Raw genomic sequence first — 22,126 nt, forward strand, 5'->3', positions numbered from 1 at the left:
GGACATTTCTCCAAAAAGTACGATCTTTATCCCCATGTGCAGTTGTAAACAGTAGTATTACTTTTTTTATGGCGGTTTTGGAGCAGTGGCTTCTTCCTTGTTGAGCAGCCTTTCAGGTTATGTCGCTATAGGACTTGTTTGACTGTGGATATAGATACTTTTGTACCTGTTTCCTCCGGCATCTTTACAAAGTCCTTTGCTGTTGTTCTGGGATTGATTTACACTTTTCACACCAAAGTACCTTAATCTCTAGGAGACAGAACGCGTCAACTTCCTGAGCGGTGTAACAGCTGTGTTGTCTCATGGTGTTTATACTTGCGTACTATTGTTTGTACAGATGAACGTGGTACCTTTAGGCGTTTGGAAATTTTTCTGAGGTCTTGGCTGATTTCTTTTGATTTTCTCATGATGTCAAGCAAAGAGACACTGAGTTTTAAGGTAGGCCTTGAAATACATCCACAGGTACACCTCCAATTGATTCAAATGATGTCAATTAGCCTATCAGAAGCTTCTAAAGCCATGACATAATTTCCTGGAATTTAAAGGCACAGTCAACTTAAATCTGACTTTTCCCAATTTGAACATATTTTTTACAAATGTTAAACCTACAGTACTTTATACATCCAGGTGTTTCTCCGTTTGTAACTCACCCACCAAAAATCTGCTGTTTTACATGTTATTTTTGCTGGTCTAATTCCTAAAATGGAAAATCAGAAGAATCTGTGTGCTCTATAGTGATAATAGTTCACATGCTGCTCTTCGATATCGCAGGTTTGTGGCATCGATGAACAAATAATTGAATCTTTACTTCAAGGTCAGATGTTTATATGTTATGTATAAAAGGCATCTGTATGCATTGTTAACTATTTATTTTTCTTTGAATTGTTGGGGTTCAGGTATTTGACATAATACATTTTTTTGTTTATTTTTTTTTACCCCCTTTTCTCCCCAATTTTGTTATATCCAATTGGTAGTTACAGTCTTGTCCCATCTCTGCAACTCCCACACGGACTCTGGAGAGGCAAAGGTAGAGAGGCATGCAGCCTCCGAAGCACGACCCCGTCAAGCCGCCCTGCTTCTTGACACACTGCTCTCTTAACCCGGAAGCCAGCCTCATCAAGGTGTTGGAGGAAACACCGTACAGCTGGTGACCAAAGTCAGCGTGCATGAGCCTGGCCGCCACAAGGAGTCGCTAGAGCCCGCCAAACCCTCCACTAACCCGGACGATGCTGGGCCAATTGTGCGCCGCCTCATGGGTCTCACGGTCGCAACCGGCTTCTACACAGCCCGGAATTGAGCCCAGATCTGTAGTGACGCCTCTAGACCGCTGTTCCACTCAGGAGGCTTGACGTGATTGATGGGTGCATTGTTGTCAAGTAAATATGCTTATTCATTCATGATTATGGATACATTCTGCAACGAGTTAGCTGGCTTTGAATCTGCAACAGAACATGTCAACAAGTTAGTTCTGAATTGCTTTAATACAGCAGTGCATTCGGACACCATTCATTTAAATAGATTTCACCTCGATCATATACTGCATATAATTTTAAAGATGCACTGTCGCTTTAAGGCAGCCATGGCTCCTCTAGAGTCGAGGCCGACATTTTTCAATGCAAGATTTTCCTTGCATAAATTATGTTCATGACGTAGTGCTAAAGGCCACATTTTTAGTCATTTTGGTGGATTTTACAGCAGAAGTCGCTTTTAGGAGGCATATGGAGGAATATGTGGGTAATCTGAATTGCAGTACCAAAGGACCGTCATTAAATATTGAGAAAGAAAGGATCCTCACGTTGCCAACCCTCCTTATCAATGCAAATATATATTTTGTGTGCAGCCTTAGCGCCTGACTGGTGCTGTGAGATGCATTTTTAATTATGTGTGACTAAAACAAACTGTGGAAAAGCTTTTTAAAAGGGGAGAACCACAGAAATAAGACATTTTTTACGGTAAGTTGTTTGCTAAAATAGCATGCGTAAGATTACCATTGGCTATATAGCGCGACGAAATGGCGAAAGGAAATGAGTTTTTTTCGTTAATATGCAATGCTCTTAATTAGCATAATTTATATATTTATGATAAATAGAGGGAAATACATCAAATGCAGTCCCCAAGCATGGAATTGCGGGTCTTTTTTTTGTCGCGCATATTTTATGGGTAACATCGTGTCCTCAAATAGGTTACACGGCGAGATTTATTGGGGCTAGATTAGGAGTGGCCAGAGTACGGGGATCAACACCTGACGAAGTTTTGACAGATCTATAATTTCTGTGTTGTGGTGTGCTTCGCGCGACTGATCTTTTTGATATTACGTCAAAATATAAACATTTCGGATAGTCATTTGTCAGCTATAATCATTCTAAAAGGCTAGATTTGTTGGGGACGTAGGCGGGCCTGTATTTTCTAGGCCGCTTATGATCAAGAAGCTGCCAATTCTTGGTGCATTATATGTTTAATTTGTCATGAAGACATAAATCAAGTAATACAGTCTATTATTATCACCGTGTGTGCACCCCAGTAGCCCCCTGTATACAAGTACACTGGACTAAATATCCTAGGTGTGACTTCTATTTATATTGCTGTCACTTATGTGGCATCATATGATTTGTTGTTTTTATACCCCATAACTCCAGCTAGAAACCAAATTGTCACAGTATTAGATAGGCCCATAAGACACTAATGTGGGAGTGCTTGACGGTTTGCTATTGAACAGTCATTCTTTACATAGCTATAATAATAATAATAGTTTCATCTAGAGTAGCACAAATGTCTCCAACCATTAGGCCTACTTCATAGATTTAATAGAAAAAATATCAGCACACCACATAGATGGGGATAGAACTATTCACATAGGCAAGCCTAATACCTGGTTGTTTTGATGGTACAGTATTATCTTTCCTTACTCAGAATGTCAAGACAATGACTGCTTGGTGGTGAGAGCACTAAACCATGGATCCTCAGGATCTCCCTGCTACTGATGCGCCCCTCACTGTCAATGAACAGGTACCACTAACTGCTTTGCAAACACTACATGATTTCACATCAGTTATACACCCCTGCCCAAATGTCCTAACTCTCTGTGTTGCCTCTGCTTCATAGTCCCGTGTCATAAGCTATTGCCACATCCATGTCACCATGTATTTGGAATGATTAACCCCACACAATAATCTTGAGGTTGACATAGTAGCTAACCAAATGTCATCAATTAATACTGATTCGGTAACACTCCTAAGGTTTCTGCTTTACTTTGTCATGCTTATTGATTCATTGTGTATGTCTACTCCATCTGTGTCCTTTGCACTCATAGTCAGCTAACTAAAGCAATGTCTTTTTTGAATTACGAGCGGGGCTCTCAGAAAGCATTGTTTGAGCTGCTTGTTGGCTGATCTTTGTTGTTTTGTTGTAGTCATGTTTTTTTTCTCTCATTTGTGTGCATTGTGCCCTAACGTGTGTGCTTGGCCTCTCTGTTCTCCTTAGCCATTCACTGTCTGACTGCAGAAGTATTTTTTCAGCCATTAGGTTCCTGCACTTTGAAATACCCTGCCAAAGACAACCAGGTATGCATCCCTTCTTTCTTGCATTGCACTCTCTGTCTGCACCTTTCTCTCCAGCTCAGGTTTTCTCCCAGCCTCTCCTTCACATCTTTCATGGCTGGATCCACTCATACATCATGTGTTTGCTTTGCTATATTTACTAATGATATACAAATTGGATAATTAGGATATGGTACAGATAGGGACTAGCTGTCTGCCACTGTTGACAAGAACTATGACAGGTCATACTCCTATGGCATGGTTTGCTCATGTGTAAACTCATGTTCTGTTCCACGTGTAACCAATACACATGGTCCTCTACCTGAGTTGTCTCAATAGGTTGAGACTGAACGGTACTAAATTTAACTCAATACATCAGTGGAACGATACTGAGCCTAGTTGGATATTAATACCATATCATTGTATTATTACTACATGATTACCTCTCGGCCCTCCTCTTCATGACTCGGAACAAAAACATCCACGCTGCTGAGAATAGATGATGATGTGTCATTTATTGTGTATAGTTGCGTGACTTCTATTCATAAAGCGTCTCAGGAGCGCATATCTAGGATCAGGTCCCTTCTGTCCATCTTATCCGTTATGATCTGAGACACTTTATGAATGCGGACCCTGGTCTTGTGTTGTGTTCTCCAATGCTGTGCAGGTGATAGTGATGTCTGGTCATGAGACGATCCGAGTCCTGGAAGTGGAGGTAGATCAAGCCTCTCTTCCATCCTCAGTGCCTGATGGGAGGACTGATTCGGGGGGTGAAGATGGGGGTAATCAGGCCACGGAGGAACCTGAGGCAGGCATGCAGGACAGCCAGAGACCACCCCACAACGCTGGGGGAGTAGGTGAGCCCTTTGTAGGATACCGATATGGTAGGTTAGATTCCATGCAATACAGATTATACTACATTTTGTTTACCGTTCCAGTGTAAAAATATTTCAGTTTTAAAAACAGAATTTAAGAGTGAGGTGTGGTGTGTGCTGATGGTAGAATAGCAGTGTGTTCTCTCTTTGTGCTGTCAGTGCTGGAGGACCAGGTGGTGTCTGTGGAGTCTGCAGACTCTGGTGTCCAGACTCTAGCACAGACTGCAGTTCCCATCAGCGTCTCCCTGTCGCAGTCACAGACCACCATGCCCATCACTGTGCAGAGCTTACAGGGCTTGCAGGGCTGTCAACAGGTGAGAACAATTAAACAAAAATAACTTTTCAACTACTTTTAGTGTAGTCATCGGTCATCCTGTTTATTTTTTTTCCCCCACCCTCTTCTCCTTTTCCTCTCCCATGCATCACACTCTACCTGTCTGGATCTTACCTCTTCCTCCCTCATAACCCTCTTCCTCCTCCTCCTACCATCTACCACCTCCTCCTTCTACCCCTCATCCTCCTCCTACCACCTCATACCCCTCCTTCCACCTCATATCCCTCCTCCTCCTCCTCCCCCTGCTCCCACTCCTCCCACCTCACTCCTCCTCCCCCTTCTCCCACCTCTTGATCCTCCCTCCTCTTGTAGGTTCTGACCCAGGAGGGTCTGGCCACTCTGATGACGGGGATGATGGCCCAGACAGGCTCCCTGGCCCAGCCCCTGCTCATCCCCATCAGCATGGCAGGGTCCATGGGGGGCCAAGGAGGCCTCGCTGTCCTCACCTTCCCCACCAGCAACGTAGCCACACTCCCTGGCATTTCAGGTGCCAGCCAGGCCGGAAGCCTCCTCAAACTACCCTTTGCTGGCTTGCAAGGCTTACAAGGATTGCAAGGCTTACAAGGGCTGCAAAGTAAGACATGGCAGAGATACACACCTCAGAATGCAAAGCATTAATCAACATTGAATCAACAGTCAAGATTTATTTGGCTACCACATGGACCTTTACCTGTATGTTTGTTCTCTTCTTTCCCAGCAGCCACTGTGCTAAATTCTGTCCAGCCCCAGCAGACAGTCTTCCAGCCTCAGACAGCATCACTACAGCAGGTCCAGGCAGCTATGCAGCAGGCTCAGCAGACAGTCTTCCAGCCTCAGACAGCATCACTACAGCAGGTCCAGGCAGCTATGCAGCAGGCTCAGCAGAACTCGCAGGTGACTGCAGCCCAACTAGGCCAGGCCATGCCAGCCGTCTCTCAGCCCAGCGTGTCTGTGGCAACACTCCAGTCTGCAGGCCTCTCCATCAATCCTGCCATTGTAAGAATGTGTTTCTCTATTGTTATTGTGATGTGTATGCATTTGTTTTTCTTTCCTAGACGTGTGTGTTTGGAAAAGATAGTCAGCAAGCCATGTTTTTTACTTCAAAGTTTGGACATGTCTGTGAATAACTTGAGCAAAGAACCTAATCCACATGAATATACTTTGTATTCAAAATGATCACATTATCGACAGTAGAATAAGCTGGATGCCTCCGTTTCTTTCCCCAGATCAGTGCTGCGTCTTTAGGGGCTCAGCCTCAGTTCATCAGCGCCCTTACTTCCACTCCCATCTTCACCAGTGCCATGTCCGGAATCACCAGCCAGATCATCACCAACGCACAGGGACAGGTGTGCAAACATGCAAATATTTAACAAGCTCACTATTTAGCAAGCACTAAATTAAGAATCAAACTATTTTAACCAAGAGGTTTTAACTGTCTATAAAAGTTTTATAAACTGTATATAAACTGATAATTAAGTTTATAAAGAACTCTTTAAACCCTTATGTCCTATAACTTGTTGTACAGTGTTACTGACAAATACATAACCTAATTCTCTTCAATGTGGCCTCCAGGTGATTGGAACCATCCCCCTGATGCTGAACCCTGCATCACTGACTGGAGGGGCTGCTACTCAGACTCTGAATCTCCAGGGCCTCCAGGGTCTGCAAGGCCTGCAGGTGCAGACAGTCCAGCCACAGCTGGTTCTGAACACCCAGGGACAGATCATTGCCACCATAGGGAATGGACCTGCTACAGTCCCCACATCTGCAGCTGTAATGCCTAAGCCTAGTGCTCCTGTGACATTCTCCAAGCCCAGCACTCAGGTACTGTAGGCCTTCTCCCTCCATTCATTTGTCCCTATGAGTGCTTTTGAGTGGTTATATTTTGTGTGAACATTTGGTTAAACTGGAAATGGTTGGTCTTTGTTGGATGTAACCATTAACCCATTGCTGACATTGACATTTCCCCTCAGGCTCAGGTAACAACAGTTACACAGTCACCTGTGGTCATCGCCCCACAACCGTCTGCAATGAAGACAGTCACTCCAATCTCCTCCTCATTCCCTATAACCTGTGGAGACACACCCACTGTCAGCCAGCTCGTCAGCAGTGCGTAGTTTCACTTTTTAACTTTCCATTTATTTAACAAAGGAAATTCACATTGAGATTGAACATATTTTTCAAGCGAGCCCTGGCCAAGAAAAAGCACATGTTCTCTCCAAACATTGATCTTGTTTTACAAGTAGTTTGATATTTATTCTTGTTTGTCTCTTCCCATCTTAAGAGCCACAGCAAGGGGGCACAGATGAGGAGGGCATTAATCTGGAAGAGATTCGAGAGTTTGCCAAGAACTTCAAGATCCGCCGGCTATCCCTGGGGCTGACGCAGACACAAGTGGGACAGGCCCTCACGGCTACAGAGGGTCCGGCCTACAGTCAGTCTGCTATCTGCAGGTAAACTCCTCTGACCTACTGGGTGGTGGCATCCCAGCACAGTAGATAGAATGGATTTCAGAAACCTATCAAATATGATAAATAGTGTATGTTGGTATGCTATGGACAATGTAGTTCAAAGGCTACATTTTGAAAGTCTTCGAACTCGTAGGAAAACCTTAAGAAGAAATGTCTTCTTAACTGAAATGTTTTCTTTAACTATAGACTTAAGAAGCAAGTTAATCAAAGTTGCTATTCCTCTAAAAGGTTATTGCAAATGTTCTTGCTGTATTTCTTATGTTTCTCCTTAAGCAAAAAGTTAAGAAGAAATTAGATTCTTGAAAATAGTTAGAGACCAGATGAAATGGGGTTAGGTGTTATTTTGAAGAGTAGATGTCGGGTACAATCTGGTTGATCAACGCCTACTGTGTAATTAGTTTAAAAGTTGTTGCTCCTCTGTTGCCTCTTGCAGGTTTGAGAAGCTGGACATTACACCTAAGAGTGCTCAAAAGCTGAAGCCTGTGCTGGAGCGATGGCTGGCCGAAGCTGAGTTGTGGAATCAGAAGGGTCAGCAGAATCTAATGGAGTTTGTGGGTGGTGAGCCGTCCAAGAAACGAAAGCGTCGCACCAGCTTTACCCCGCAGGCTATCGAAGTGCTCAACACCTACTTTGAGAAGAATGCCCTGCCCACGGGCCAGGAGATTACGGAAATTGCTAAGGAGCTCAACTACGACCGTGAGGTTGTCCGCGTATGGTTCTGCAACAGGCGGCAGACACTGAAGAACACCAGCAAGATCAATGCGTTTCAGGTTCAGCTGTAAGCCTGTGCAGTAAGTAGGTGTGGACTAGTGGGGAAGTTGGCAGAACAGGATAATCAGCTAAAGAAGAACGTTTTGTAAAGACAGTAAAACAGAAAACCCTAGTAAGTTTCAAATTATATGGACTTTGGGAAGAAAATGAAAGACACTGAATGACTCTTGAACTGAGTCTTACTATATGGGACAGAATACTCACTGATCTCCATATTTTTTGTGTGTGTGGGAGAGAGAGAAAAAGACATTGCATGTGAAACGTGATGGGGTTTAATGTTCACAAATCCTCTATCAGTTTGACAACCTCTTGTTTCATTTATTGTTATACCATGTTATGTGAAACAATGGATGAAATTTGATAAGTGGTTTTATACACTTACAAGAACGTTTTTGTGAATTGTGTGGCACATGCCTCAAAAAATATTTGGTTACATTACATTGTTACAGTTGTACAATATCAAATTGCTCCATTCAGATATTATGCTGGTGCCACCAAAATAGTTTTGGAATTTGTACCTCTTTATTAAGTTTGTGTGATTCTGTATGTGTAATGTGTGAATGTAGTCCTAATACTTTATGAAAGTATTCTGAGTCGGAAAAAGTTTACCATTGTAAAGGTTGTCATTTAGACGAGTTAATCTGTAAAAGCCACTTACAAATCTATTGTTTTAAATAGTTAACAGATGACTTGGTCTATGAGCAGACAATACAGAGTGAAAAGAGTTGAAAACATCCCCCGTCTCAAATGAGTCAGGCGTCAGTGCTGTTGAATGTGTACTGTGTATTGAAAATACTTACATAACATAAACAAATCATCAAATTAATCAAATTGATTGAATAAGACAACTTGACTATGTAAATGCATTGATTCAGATATTGTACTTTTGATTCATAGAAAATACGGTTTCTCCACTGAAAGGAATGGTCAATTAGGGACAAACAAAATGGAAGGACTGATGGCTTGCCATCCCTTTTATTTAACCTTGTAATTCTTTGCACTTTAGTGACTTTAAAGTTATCTGTAGCAAATACCAACTGGTTACCCATCCTATTTAAGTGGTTGATAAGTAAATGTTTTAACGATCAATCTTCTGTGCGCCATGAGCATTAATTTTGTAAGGTGATATTTACTTTAGGCAGTGGTATTTCAAAGAAAGAGAATAAACTACAATACCTTATTCTGGCCCAAATGCATATGATTTGTCTGTCTGTGATATGCCATGCTGAGCAGTGTAAGAATTAATTTGTTCCTCATAATTTCCTTTTAAGATTGACAATGTGTTTTCAGAGAGAAAGAAAATAACTGTTATATGAATCCTGTGTTATGTTAGTCATACACAACTGCCATTTCAGAGGTATAACCTACAACTTTTTAAAATGTTCACCAGTGAATTGTCTGTCTGAATTTTGAGATGACAGAATGCAAATGCAAATCGTAGGTGAACACATTTTAATAGTGTAGTTCTAAGAATTAAACTAATTCTACTAATCATTTTGTTCATGTTGGGCATATGAAAATGTGTGCAGTATAAAACCAGCGATACATCTGAATTACTGAATACAGCTGAATTACTGCACTGTTGGAGCTAGAAACACAAGCATTTCACTGCACCTGTGATAACATCTGCAAAATATGTGTACGTGACCAATTACATTACATTACATTTTTTTTTGAATCTGTGTGAAATCATTAGTGATTAAACTGTTGGATAATTTTGGATCATGGCATTCTCTGCCAAATATTAATAAATGCTTACTGAAAACCTCCCATGTGTTATTGTATTGTGTACCACTATGACTCTTGACTTAATTATGTCTTTGTTCTTATGTGATTTATATGAATCACTTGTCACTTCTCTACAACATATGCCTTTGCATAAGCATTATGGTTCTAGCCAGGCTTCCAAAGATCTAAAATCCTGGATATATGGAGCTTCTGCCTTATTTCACACCTATCCCGTCTCTTCAGATCTACAAAACGGGTAATTTCGGACAAGGCAACCGTAAATTATTTTCCACTTAAATGCAGTAGGTGGCGATCGTGTGCTTGTGCCACAAAAACTAGTCTGGTTAGAACACCATAGAATCCAGTAAATATTTGAAGTGAACATGTAAGAACACATGCTTTCTTGAATATATTCACTGATGAATCTAAGGACCATAAAATAGGGAGGACAGGTGCAGCTTTTTAGAGTTCCTGAGTTTAAGATGGCAGTTACAAATTGAGTTGAGTTGCTGGCCATAGTCTTGGCTGTAGAATGAATGGAGGAGGTAATGAGCACTGATGAGCTTAAATTAATTTGTGTCACAGAGCAGATACAATGTATTGTATGAGATTTTGCAGTGCCTGTTTAGGATGAGATAGATGGGGGTATTTGCGAGGTTCCTCTGGGTACCAGCTCATGTGGGAGTAGAGGGGAATGAGATGAATGTTCTCGCCAGGAGTCTCTCCTTTTCATAGTGTGTAGCCCAAACCGTTTAGACGCTACAGCCGTTTTCGCTAGAAGACCGATTTTCAGGATGTCTCATGGTCTGACAAACACTGCTGTAGCTCTGCCACCGCAGCGGAACTCCAACATAGGCAGATTCCATGGATTGAGACGCAGCCCATGCAAAAAGTTATCTCTAGTTTAAACAGACGGATTTGTATGGGGATTTTTTTATTGTGCTAATTGGATTTCCACGGGGCACAGACATCAACTCTAGGGGGTTTAATGGGTAGGGTTTAGAATATACCTTCCCTGTCTCTTTTCCACACTACAGTCCAGTTGACGATAATGCACCTTTAAAGTTGGTTGCCAACCACCATTTAAAATCTACAGAACAAGAAGAAGAAACTGTGACAGAAGACACCTCCATTCTGCCAGCAAGAATAAGCAAGACCTAGCAAAAATAAGGAAGTGACCTCGGTGATTTCCATTCAAAATAAAGGTCTCGCATTGAAAATGTTTTTTTTTTAAATGGTTGAAAAGTTAAACATTTTATGAGGAAATGTTAGCAGACCTAGAATTTTGTTTAACAACATGAAAAAGGAAAAAAGTGAATCGCCTTTATAGCAGATAATATAGGATTGACATTATTGTTAGCAGCATTAAAAGTAATGATTACTAGGTAGTTATTATGGTAACAACAGTAATAAAATAACAAATAATGCTGCTATTAATAATATTATTATAATTATAATAACAAATGTTAGAAAACACTTTTAAATCCCATTGTTAATTATCCCATTCGTATTGCACAATGTTCAATATGTTTTTCATTTTGGACACAATGCTTGACTTGGGCAGGAGCTCACCAAAGCTGAGTACCAGCACCTCAAATGTTTTACTACTTGAACTCCTGTTTCTCTTGTAGAATATTAGCTCAAAAGTATTGTGGAGCTCCTGCACCTAAGTATACACAGGTCCGGCATCCAAAATGAGTAATGGCATCTATTTCAGTCCAAGTCAACTACTGATTGGACTTACATATTGCACCATATTCAATTTCCTGTACATTGTATCACAGTAAAAGTGGGGTCCATTCTAGTCAGGAGCAGCTCTAGTTTCTAAATCCACCAAGTTTACAACCCAAGGAGCATTGCTGCTCATTCTGCAGCTCTTAAAGAGTGGCCTATCAGCTTAAATCCAATCCAATCCTTTTTTCTTTACATTAGACACACATATTACATCTAACACAATTGTCTGTATGTTGAGTCGCAGTAAAACAGGGTCCATTCTACTCAGAATCACTTCTACTTCCCAAATCCAAAGAGTTGATTTTGCTGCCCTTGAAGAGCTGCCAATCAGCTTAAATCTAAACTTCTTTTCATATTGGACATACATATTGCAACGTACACAATTTTCTTTATGTTGTGTCGCAGGAAAAGGGGGATCAATTCCTGTGGCGATTTTAGCAGCATGCCAGCAAAGCCACTATCCCACACAACAATACACAATACATTAATTGCACTATAACGGTGACAAGCAGTGCCCACAAACTGTTAGGGCCTACATAATGTTGTCCCAACTGGCTATCAGCGGAGCCTTGTCTGGGAGCTAAACAATTCAATCAGTCTCATTTACTGCCTTTTTAAAAACTTTTTTTTTTTTACAATAATAAAAAAAACAAAAAAACATTTACAAAAATATGACTGACCATATCTCCCTGGCATATAACATCATTTATGCAGCAGCACATAAGACATTTTTGGACTCACCTTGTTGTGCGCGGCGGTCCTACGTTGGCAAATTTTGTCATCAAGAAAAAGATTTACAATTCCAAGTTGGATGACCGTTCAAAACGTATGTTCCCAGTCTGACTTCCCAGTTGCAACGCTTGTGGTTTCCAACTTGTTGTGTAATGTTTATGTCCAATGGCCAATGAGCACCGATACGTTTTATCTATAATTGATCTTCCTTATTTCTCTTCATATGACAAGGATTAAAAAGGATTTGCCAGCAGATTGTCTACTTGATTTCTGTTGATGACTGTTAGCAAAGATCTTGAAAATAAGATGTTGACATGATCAGTCCAATCAAAGCTACTGTACATATAACGTGATTTGACATCCTTTTATCTGTGGCCAATGACCTTGAGCCTTCTTGGAAGGGCGCATATTCTTGATGTGTACCCTTACTAAAGGCCGGTGACATAGTATCCCCATGAGTGACAGAACACTGAGCCAATCACAGTGCAATGCTGAGCCAATCACGATGCAATGCTCCTATTTTCTGCTGGCTTGTCACACCCCCACAGAAAGCACTGAGCTAGGATGAAACGCCTGCATTTTGGAGCTGCCTGTTTGTATGCGGCATATTAATTCAATGATATATATATTTTTTTACATTGTTTGCAAACTGATATGTGACACGTATTAATGCAAAAATAACATGCAAAAGAGGCAAGCCCCCACCCCACCTTCCCTGAATGACTGGTCGCCAATGATCCATTCTAATCAGGAGCACTTCTAATTTCCAAATCCACAGAGTGTTAACTCAGGGGAGCGTCGCTGCTCATTTTGCGGCCCTTAAAGTGTATGGTGCAATATGTATGTTCAATATGCGGCCCTTACAATTCTTAAAAGTCTAAGAAGGAGGGGGGTACCTCTCTAGGTATAAAACATGTATTTGATAAAATATTACATTTGGCCTTTACTACTATAGCCCATAGAAACGCATTGAATAACACATTCACAAAAGGCAAAAAAGACAAGATAAGGTTTTGAAGTGAGTAAACAAAGGAACGGCTATGGAACCAGTTACAGTTGAAGTTGGAAGTTTACATACACCTAGGTTGGAGTCATTAAAACTAGTTTTTCAACCACTCCACAAATGTCTTGTTTTTTGTAACAGTATTTTTTATTGGAATTTCACAATTTTCACCCATATTAAGAGATTCAACAACAGAGACAAAGCACACAAAAAAACACACAAAAAACAGCACTCACTTACACATACCTACGCATATATATATATATATATATATATATATATATACACACCCATATACATATACATACACACATGCATATACACATATATACGCGTACACACATACATACACACATATACATACCACACACACCCATACATACGTACACCATTTTCCTCTTCCCGCTCAGGGCTTCTCTCACCCCATCCCCATCATTGCGTCTCTCAATACATACATTTTAAACAAGCTTACAAACAGAAATTAAACAAAAAAGCTCAGTTTAAACCAAGAAGTTAGGTTCCACACATGGAACGTACAGTGTAGTTCTGAAATACATAGATTCCCGCCATTCTAAGAGAATCCTTGCAGCATAATAGCTGATACCTCAGGTTCTAGGTAATTTAGATAAGGTTCCCATAATTTGTAGAACTGGTCTGTTTTAGAATGCAATGTACATGCAATGTCAGATATTCCAGAGGTACCCATTCAAATAGTATCTTATGCCAATCTTTAATAGAAGGAACTTTATCACTAATCCACTGTAAAAGGATGTTTTTCCTCGCTGCGAAGGTAAGGATGTTGTAAAGCCTCCTTTTACCCACAGAAGTAACATGCCTACTAGGGAGACCTAACAGTAAAGAAACGGGGTCCAATTCTAGATCAACCCCTAGGATCTTTTGAATTTCTTGCAGAACACCAGACCAGTATCGTTGTATTTTGGTACATGACCATAAACAATGTGTTAGGGTACCTGTATCAGTTTTGCATATAAGACACTGAGGGGAAGAGGAAGTGGGGCTAAAAGCATGTCTGCAATTTGGGGATATATGCAATCTGTGTATTATTGTTAATTGGATTGCTCTAGTACGATTACATATAGATATTGTTTTTGCATATCTCCAAATGTCCTCCCACATCTCTTCGTCAATAGTAACAGACAATTATTTCTCCCACACTTGTTTCACCCTCTGTGTGTTGACAGCAGAAAAGGACCTTAAAGTATTATAAAACAGACTTACAGACATTTTCCTTTGTGGGAAAAAAAGTATTCTTTCAATGACAGACACATCAGGGTTACCAATTAAGGTGCTGCTCTTCAGAATATAATGTCTTACTTGTAGGAAGCGGAAAAAGTCCTGCTTTGGGAGTCAATATTTCTCGACCATCTGCTCAAATGACAATAAAATATTATCAGCAAATAAGTCATTTAGCCTGCGTATGCCCTTATTAAGATAAGTTAAAGCCAGCATCCAGCAATCTTGGACTGAAATCTGGGTTGTTAAGAATTGGGGTAAGAGCAGAGGTTAGTTTGGACCTTCCCAGGAAGCGTTGAACTGACCTCCATACTTTGAGCGTGTTAGGTGTAACGGGATTATTGCAGTGATCTTCTACAGACTTGAAACTTCTGAAAAATAAAAGATCCTGTAAGGGGTATTTTGAAAGAGAAGTCTCAATGTCTAACCAAATAGAGGAGTCATCATTTGTGATCCAGTCAGAAATATAACAAAGATGGGCACACCATTGAAAGAACCTGATATTGGGCAGGTCCAAGCCGCCCATAGAACTTGGCAGCTGCAATATTGCCATCTTAAGTCTTGGCTTAGCCATCCATTTACATCCTTTATTACCTTATTGGAGAGTAATACTGGGATCATTTGGATTGGGTAAAGTAGTCTAGGTAAAATGTTCATTTTCAAGAGGGATATTCTACCCAACCAAGAAATCGGGAGAGAGTTCCAGCGCTCCAGATTCTGTCTTATTGTATCAAACAAGGGAACAAAATGGGCTTTGTACATTTGCTGGAATTTAGGAGTTACAAATATACCCGGATACATGAAACCTGAGGGAGACCATTTAAAAGGGAAGGGGGGAGAAGTATTAGGTACAGAGTGTAGGCTACCAAGTGGCATAGCATCTGACTTAGTTAAGTTAATCTTGTAGCCTGAGAATTCGCTGAATAATTCAATAATATTAATAAGAGATGTAATTGAAGTCTCGGGACTAGAGATGAATATCAGGACATCATCAGCATACAAGCTTATTTTATGGTGAACATCACCAATGAGCAGCCCTTGTATAGCAGGCGTTACCCTGGTGGCCTCGGCCAGTGGTTCCATAACGAGTGCAAAGAGGAGAGGGGACAAAGGACAGCCCTGTATGGTACCTCTGTGTATAGAGAAGCTATTTGACCTTAGCCCATTAGTAAGGACAGCAGCCTGAGGATCATCATATAAAACTTTCACCCATTTTATAAAGTTGTCCCCTAGACCAAATTTATTTAGAGCAAATAATTGGTAAGACCACTCCACACAATCAAATGCTTTCTCAGCATCTAGGGAGAGCACAAGACCATCCATAGCACTTTGTTGGTAGGCTTGAATTACATTAAGAAGCCGCCTGACATTGTTGCATGACTTACGGCCCTGTTTGGTCTCCTTTCACAATTAGTGGCAGTGAGTCCTCTGATCTTGTGGCTAGAATTTTAGAAAGCAATTTTCTATCCACATTCAGAAGGGAAATTGGTCTGTACGAGGAACAAGACTCTGGGCATTTTCCCTTTTTGAGAATAAGTGAAATGTTGGCTTCTCTCAGCGTTTGAGGGAACTGGTCATTTGAAAAGGAGTGGTTTAACATATCACGCAATGGCTCAAGGATCAGGCCATGGAACTCTTTATAGAACTCACTACAAAACCCGTCTGGTTCTGGGCCTTACCATTTTGCAGATTCTTAATTGCGAACATTATCTCTTCCTCGGTAATAGGGGCATTAAGGAGAGACCTCTGTTCTTCGGAGATAGTATCTTACAAAATAAGTTCTCCATTAATTTGGCAGTTCTGAGGCATAAAGGTTTGTATAAAATTTCTTAAATGAGGCATTTAGCTATTTATTTTCATATAAATGATTACCATCAGAATCAGTAATAGTAGCAATTGACTGAGAGTCAGCTCTCTTTTTATCTAGGTATGCCAAGTACTTTCCTGGCTTATCGTCATGTTCATATAGCTTTTGCCTGACAAATCTCATTTTTATTTTCAGCGTCCTGTGTTAGGAGAGAGTCTAACGTTGATCTAATGACTGATATTTCATTTAATAGGGCAGGAGTGGGAGTTTTAATGTAGTCCTTCTCTTTAGTTCCTCATTCACCCTCTAACATTTTTTGCTTTTCACGCTTTTTCCGTCTCTTAGTAGCTGTGTATGACAATCAGACCCCTGGCATACGCTTTACAGGTTTCCCAAAAGAGCGAGGGGTTGTCTGTTGATTGAGAGTTAATAGAGAAAAATGCTTTAAACTCTGTAATAAAATATGATGTGAATGTATGGTCTTTAAGAATGGTTGTATTCAACCTCCAATGTCTTGACCGATTGAACACCCCGTTGAGTTTTATGTCCAGGATCACCTCAGCATGATCAGATATGACTATGCTTCCTATCCTAGCGGATAAAACAGACTGCAAAGACGTCCTGGGCATAAAAAACTAATCTATTCTAGTCTGACATCCATGAGGTGCAGAGAAAAAAGTGAACTCTCTGTTGGAGGGATGAAAAGCTCTCCAGACATCCGCATACCCCAGATCATCACAAATAGCTTTAAGTAACTTAGCTTGAGGAGAGAGTGAAGCTATACCGCTGGGAAACTTATCAATAAGGGGGTTCAACAAGCGGTTAAAATCTCCTCCAACCACTGCAGTGTCCGAGTTTAATTCTGAAAAGTCTAGAAATACCTTAGTGAGGAAATCAGGGGGGTGAGCAGGGGGAAGTAAATATTCATTATGGAAATGTTCTGCCCTTGTAAATTACCATGAATTATAACAAAGCGACCAAATTTGTCTTTCACACAATTCAAGACCTTAAGTGGTAAGTTATTTTTCACCAGAATTGCTACACCTCTACTTCTGGATGTAAATGATGAGAAAAACACTTGACCAAACCCCCCTTGTTGTAATTTCAGGTGCTCCTTATCATCCAAATGAGTTTCTTGCAACAGGGCAATATCAATATTTTATTTTTTCAAAAAAGACAGTAACTTCTTCCTTTTAATGGGGTTATGGCTCCCTCTAATGTTCCATGTACATACACGCAGTCTGTTACCTGCCATTGTGCCTTGACCATTCAAAATCCAGACTGGATCCTACTGTAAACGTGGGGTGGTACCTTTTTCCATGTGTTGAACTCTCCTCTATCTCACCGAGCATAAACAAACGATATGAACCCTGAACTCGAACTATACTAAACCCAACAATTAAACATGTAAAGATCCAAAAGGGTTTTCCCACTAGCTAACATGCAGGGGATTTCAACTTAAGTCCGCATTGCCGCTCAATAGCCTCATATGTATGGAAATGAAAATCAATAGAAGAAGATTGAGGCTCTTCCACCTAAAACCAAGCCTGGGCACCAATATGGATTCACACATATCTCAGCCTGAGCTATAGTGGCTATTACTTTAGCAAGAAAAATAATAAAGATATGAATAATACTGAGCCGGAGTACGTGAGAACTCACACCACTGTTTCATGATCAGATTCAACCAAAAATATACAAAGTTATCCAATGCTGCGGAGGTGCAGCTTAAAGGTATTTACCCGAGAGAGTCAATAAACGCAACAGCCTCTTCAGGTGTGTAGAGTTTTTTAGGCGATCCGTTGACCATAATCTTAAATGTGGCCGGGTACAACAGTGCGTAGTCCATTTTCATTCTCCTGAGTCGAGCCTTCGCCTCATCAAATGCTTTGCGTCTTCGTAAACCGCTGTGGAATAATCATTGACGAATGAGACCTTTGGACTTTTACGATAACTACCATCAGAGCCGATGTTTCTAGCTGCGTCCATGACGCGCTGCTTGTCGGTGAAGTTGTGGAACTTTATAACCACCTGCCGTGGGCACTGGTTGGGACCGGGTATCAGTGCTTGAGAGCGATGGGCTCTGTCCAGCTTCACACGACCAGCCTTAGTGTCAATTTGTAGGTAGCCAGGGATCCATTCCTCAAAGAATTTTACTGAACGTGTCCCTTCAGAATTTTCCGGGAGTCCCACAACATGAATATTGCATCTGCGTCCTCGATTATCCAAGTCCTCAATGTGCTCCGCCATTTCGCGCACCTGTTTCTCAAGTGCTTTTATCTTAGTGTCCATAGATGTAGTTGAAGTTTCCACTGCAGCAATTCTTCCTTCCGCCTCAACAACACTTTTCACAACCCTCTGTAGTTCAGCTGAATGGCCTGCTATTGCTTCCAAGACCGTTCTTATCTTAACATCGATCACTTTAGTAATGTTATCAGTCATCTTTTGAATCACCAGGTCCATTGTGCCTGGATCTGCAATGGTGTTAGCTTCGCTAACGTTAGCTAGCTCCTCATGCACATCTACAGGGTTGGTGGTTTTGGTCGAGTTCTTAGTAGTTCTGTTGGGCATGTTGTCGGAGATTTTTGAGAAATAGCCGTCAAGACTCATTGTAGGATAACTTATTTAGCCAATTCCACCACTTTTTCAAGCTAGGAGATGAATGTAAAAATATAAATTTACAAATGCCACGGGAGCTCGCTGAAACACAGTGTTCTCTCTACGGCGTCATTTTGTTCCCCACAAATGTCTTGTTAACAAACTATAGTTTTGGCAAGTCGGATAGGACATCTACTTTGTGCATGACACAAGCAATTTTTCCAACAATTGTTTACAGACAGATTATTTCACTTATAATTCACTGTATCACAGTTCCAGTGGATCAAAAGTTTACAAACACTAAGTTGACTGTGCCTTTAAACAGCTTGGAAAATCCCAGAAAAATATGTCATGGCTTTAGAAGCTTCTGATAGGCTAATTGACATAATTTGAGTCAATTGGAGGTATACCTGTGGATGTATTTCAAGGCCTACCTTCAAACTCAGTGCCTCTTTGCTTGACATCATGGGAAAATCAAAAGAAATCAGCCAAGACCTCAGAAAAAATATTGTAGACCTCCACAAGTCTGGTTCATTCTTGGGAGCATTTACCAAACGCCTGAAGGTACCACGTTCATCTGTACAAACAATAGTACCCAAGTATAAACACCATGGGACCACGCAGCCGTCATACCGCTCAGGAAGGAGACGCCTTATGTCTCCTAGAGATGAACGTACTTTGGTGCGAAAAGTGCAAATCAATCCCAGAACAACAGCAAATGACCTTGTGAAGATGCTGGAGGAAACAGGTACAAAGTATCTATATCCACAGTAAAACGAGTCCTATATCGACATAACCTGAAAGCCGCTCAGCAAGAAAGAAGCCACTGCTCCAAAACCGCCATTAAAAAGCCAGACAACGGTTTGCAACTGCACATGGGGACAAATATCGTACTTTTTGGAGAAATGTCCTCTGGTCTGATGAAACAAAAATAGAACTGTTTGGCCTTAATGATCGTCGTTATATTTGGAGGAAAAAGGGTGAGACTTGCAAGCCGAAGAACACCATCCCAACCGTGAAGCACAGGGGTGGCAGCATCATGTTGTGGGGGTGCTTTGCTGCAGGAGGGACTGGTGCACTTCACAAAATTGATGGCATCAGGAGGCAGGAAAATTATGTGGATATATTGAAGCAACATCTCAAGAAATTAGTCAGGAAGTTTAAGCTTGGTCGCAAATGGGTCTTCCAAATGGACAATGACCCCAAGCATACTTCCAAAGTTGCGGCAACCTGGCTTAAGGACAACAAAGTCAAGGTATTGGAGTGGCCATCACAAAGCCCTGACCTCAATCCTATAGAAAATGTGTGGGCAGAACTGAAAAAGCGTGTGCGAGCAAGGAGGTCTACAAACCTAACTCAGTTACACCAGCTCTGTCAGGAGGAATGGGCCAAAATTCACCCAACTTGTTGTGGGAAGCTTATGGAAGGCTACCTGAAACGTTTGACCCAAGTTAAACAATTTAAAGGCAATGCTACCAAATACTAATTTAGTGTATTTAAACTTCTGACCCACTGGGAATGTGATGAAAGAAATTAAAGCTGAAATAAATCATTCTCTCAACTATTATTCTGACATTTCACATTCTTAAAATAAAGTGGTGATCCTAACTAACCTAAGACAGGGAATTTTTCTCTGAGTAAATGTGAGGAATTGTGAAAAACTGAGTTTAAATATATTTGGCTAAGGTGTATGTCAACTTCCGACTTCAACTGTATATACTGTATCAGTCAAAAGTTTGGAATCACCTACTCATTCCAAAGTTTTTCTTTATTTTTACTATTTTCTACATGAAATAACATATATGGAATCATGTATTTAACCAAAAAAGTGTTAAACAAATCAAAATGTATTTTACATTTGAGAATCTTCAAAGTAGCCACCTTTTGCCTTGATGACAGCTTTGCACAAACTTGGCATTCTCTCAACCAGTTTCATGAGGTTGTCACCTGAAATGCATTTCAATTAACAGGTGTACCTTGTTAAAAGTTTATTTGTGGAATTTCTTTCCTTCTTAATGCATTTGAGCCAGTCAGTTGTGTTGTGACATGGTAGGGGTGGTATACAGAAGATGGCCCTATTTGGTAGAAGACCAAGTCCATATTATGGCAAGAACAGCTCAAATAAGCAAAGAGAAATGACAGTCCATCATCACTTTAAGACATGAAGGTCAGTCAATGCAGAGAATTTCAAGAACTTTGAAAGTTTCTTCAAGAGCAGTCGCAAAAACCATCAAGCTCTGAAATGAAACTTATTCTCATGAGAAAGGCCACAGGAAAGGAAGACCCAGAGTTACCTCTGCTGCAGAGAATACATTTATTAGAGTTACCAGCCTCAGAAATTGCAGCCTAAATAAATGCTTCACAGAGTTCAAGTAACAGACACATCTCAACATCAACTGTTCAGATGACACTGTGTGAATCAGGCCTTCATGGTCAAATCGCTGCAAAGAAACCACTACTAAAGGACACCAATAAGAAGAAGAGACATGTTTGGGTCAAGAAACATGAGCAGGGCCAGAGACTCTGGGTTCGCGCCCAGACTCTGTCGTAACCGGCTTCGACCTGGAGGTCCGTGGGGCAACGCACAATTGGCCTAGCGTCGTCCAGGTTAGGGAGGGTTTGGCCGGTAGGGAAATCCTTGTCTCATCACGCACCAGCGACTCCTGTGGCGGGCCTGGCGCAGTGCTCGCTAACCAAGGTTGCCAGGTGCACGGTGTTTCCTCCGACACATTGGTGCGGTTGGCTTCCGGGTTGGATGGCGCTGTGTTAGGTTGTGTATCAGAGGACGCATGACCTTCAAGGATAGTAGCTACTAAACAATTGGATACCACGAAATTGGAAAAAGGGGTAAAATTCATTAAAAAAAAACAAAAAAATACACGAGCAAAGGACATTAAACAGGTGGAAATCTGTCCTTAGGTCTGATGAGTCCAAATTTTAGATATTTGGTTCCAACCGCCACGTATTTATGAGACCCAGAGTATGTGAAAGGATGATCAATCAATCAAATTTATTCATAAATCCTTTTTTACATCAGCAGATGTCACAAAGTGCTATACAGAAACCCAGCCTAAAACCCCAAACAGCAGGCAATGCAGATGTAGAAGTGTGGTGGCTTGGAAAAACTCCATAGAAAGGCCAGAACCTAGGAAGAAACCTCAAGAGGAACCAGGCTATGAGGGGTGGCCAGTCCTCTTCTGGCTGTGCTGGGTAGAGATTATAACAGTACATGGCCAAGATGTTCAAAAGTTCATAGATGACCAGCAGGGTTAAATAATAATAATCATAGTGGTTGTAGAGGGTG

General features: G+C 41.0%; 1 protein-coding gene across 8 annotated transcripts; it reads left to right on the plus strand.

The window, feature by feature from the left end:
- The first annotated feature begins 1,200 nt into the window (after nucleotides 1-1,200).
- LOC110532560 (POU domain, class 6, transcription factor 1) lies at nucleotides 1,201-9,734 on the plus strand. 8 transcript variants are annotated; one of them, XM_021616552.2, is made up of 12 exons: nucleotides 1,201-1,376; nucleotides 2,911-3,006; nucleotides 3,516-3,560; nucleotides 4,204-4,420; nucleotides 4,571-4,725; nucleotides 5,058-5,319; nucleotides 5,443-5,720; nucleotides 5,951-6,070; nucleotides 6,297-6,548; nucleotides 6,698-6,833; nucleotides 7,009-7,177; nucleotides 7,629-9,734. In XM_021616552.2, the coding sequence occupies exons 2-12, from the start codon at nucleotides 2,953-2,955 to the stop codon at nucleotides 7,975-7,977; spliced, it is 2,037 nt and encodes a 678-aa protein (XP_021472227.1). In that variant the 5' UTR covers nucleotides 1,201-1,376; nucleotides 2,911-2,952; the 3' UTR covers nucleotides 7,978-9,734. The 8 variants fall into 8 exon arrangements, with proteins under 8 accessions (XP_021472227.1, XP_021472232.1, XP_021472229.1 ...); XM_021616554.2 differs by lacking the exon at nucleotides 1,201-1,376 and adding an exon at nucleotides 1,570-1,952 and having other exon boundaries at nucleotides 5,446-5,720; XM_021616551.2 differs by lacking the exon at nucleotides 1,201-1,376 and adding an exon at nucleotides 1,574-1,952.
- Nucleotides 9,735-22,126: the final 12,392 nt, after the last annotated feature.

Source organism: Oncorhynchus mykiss, chromosome 9 (assembly GCF_013265735.2).
Source record: "Oncorhynchus mykiss isolate Arlee chromosome 9, USDA_OmykA_1.1, whole genome shotgun sequence".
Taxonomy (NCBI): Eukaryota; Metazoa; Chordata; class Actinopteri; order Salmoniformes; family Salmonidae; genus Oncorhynchus; species Oncorhynchus mykiss.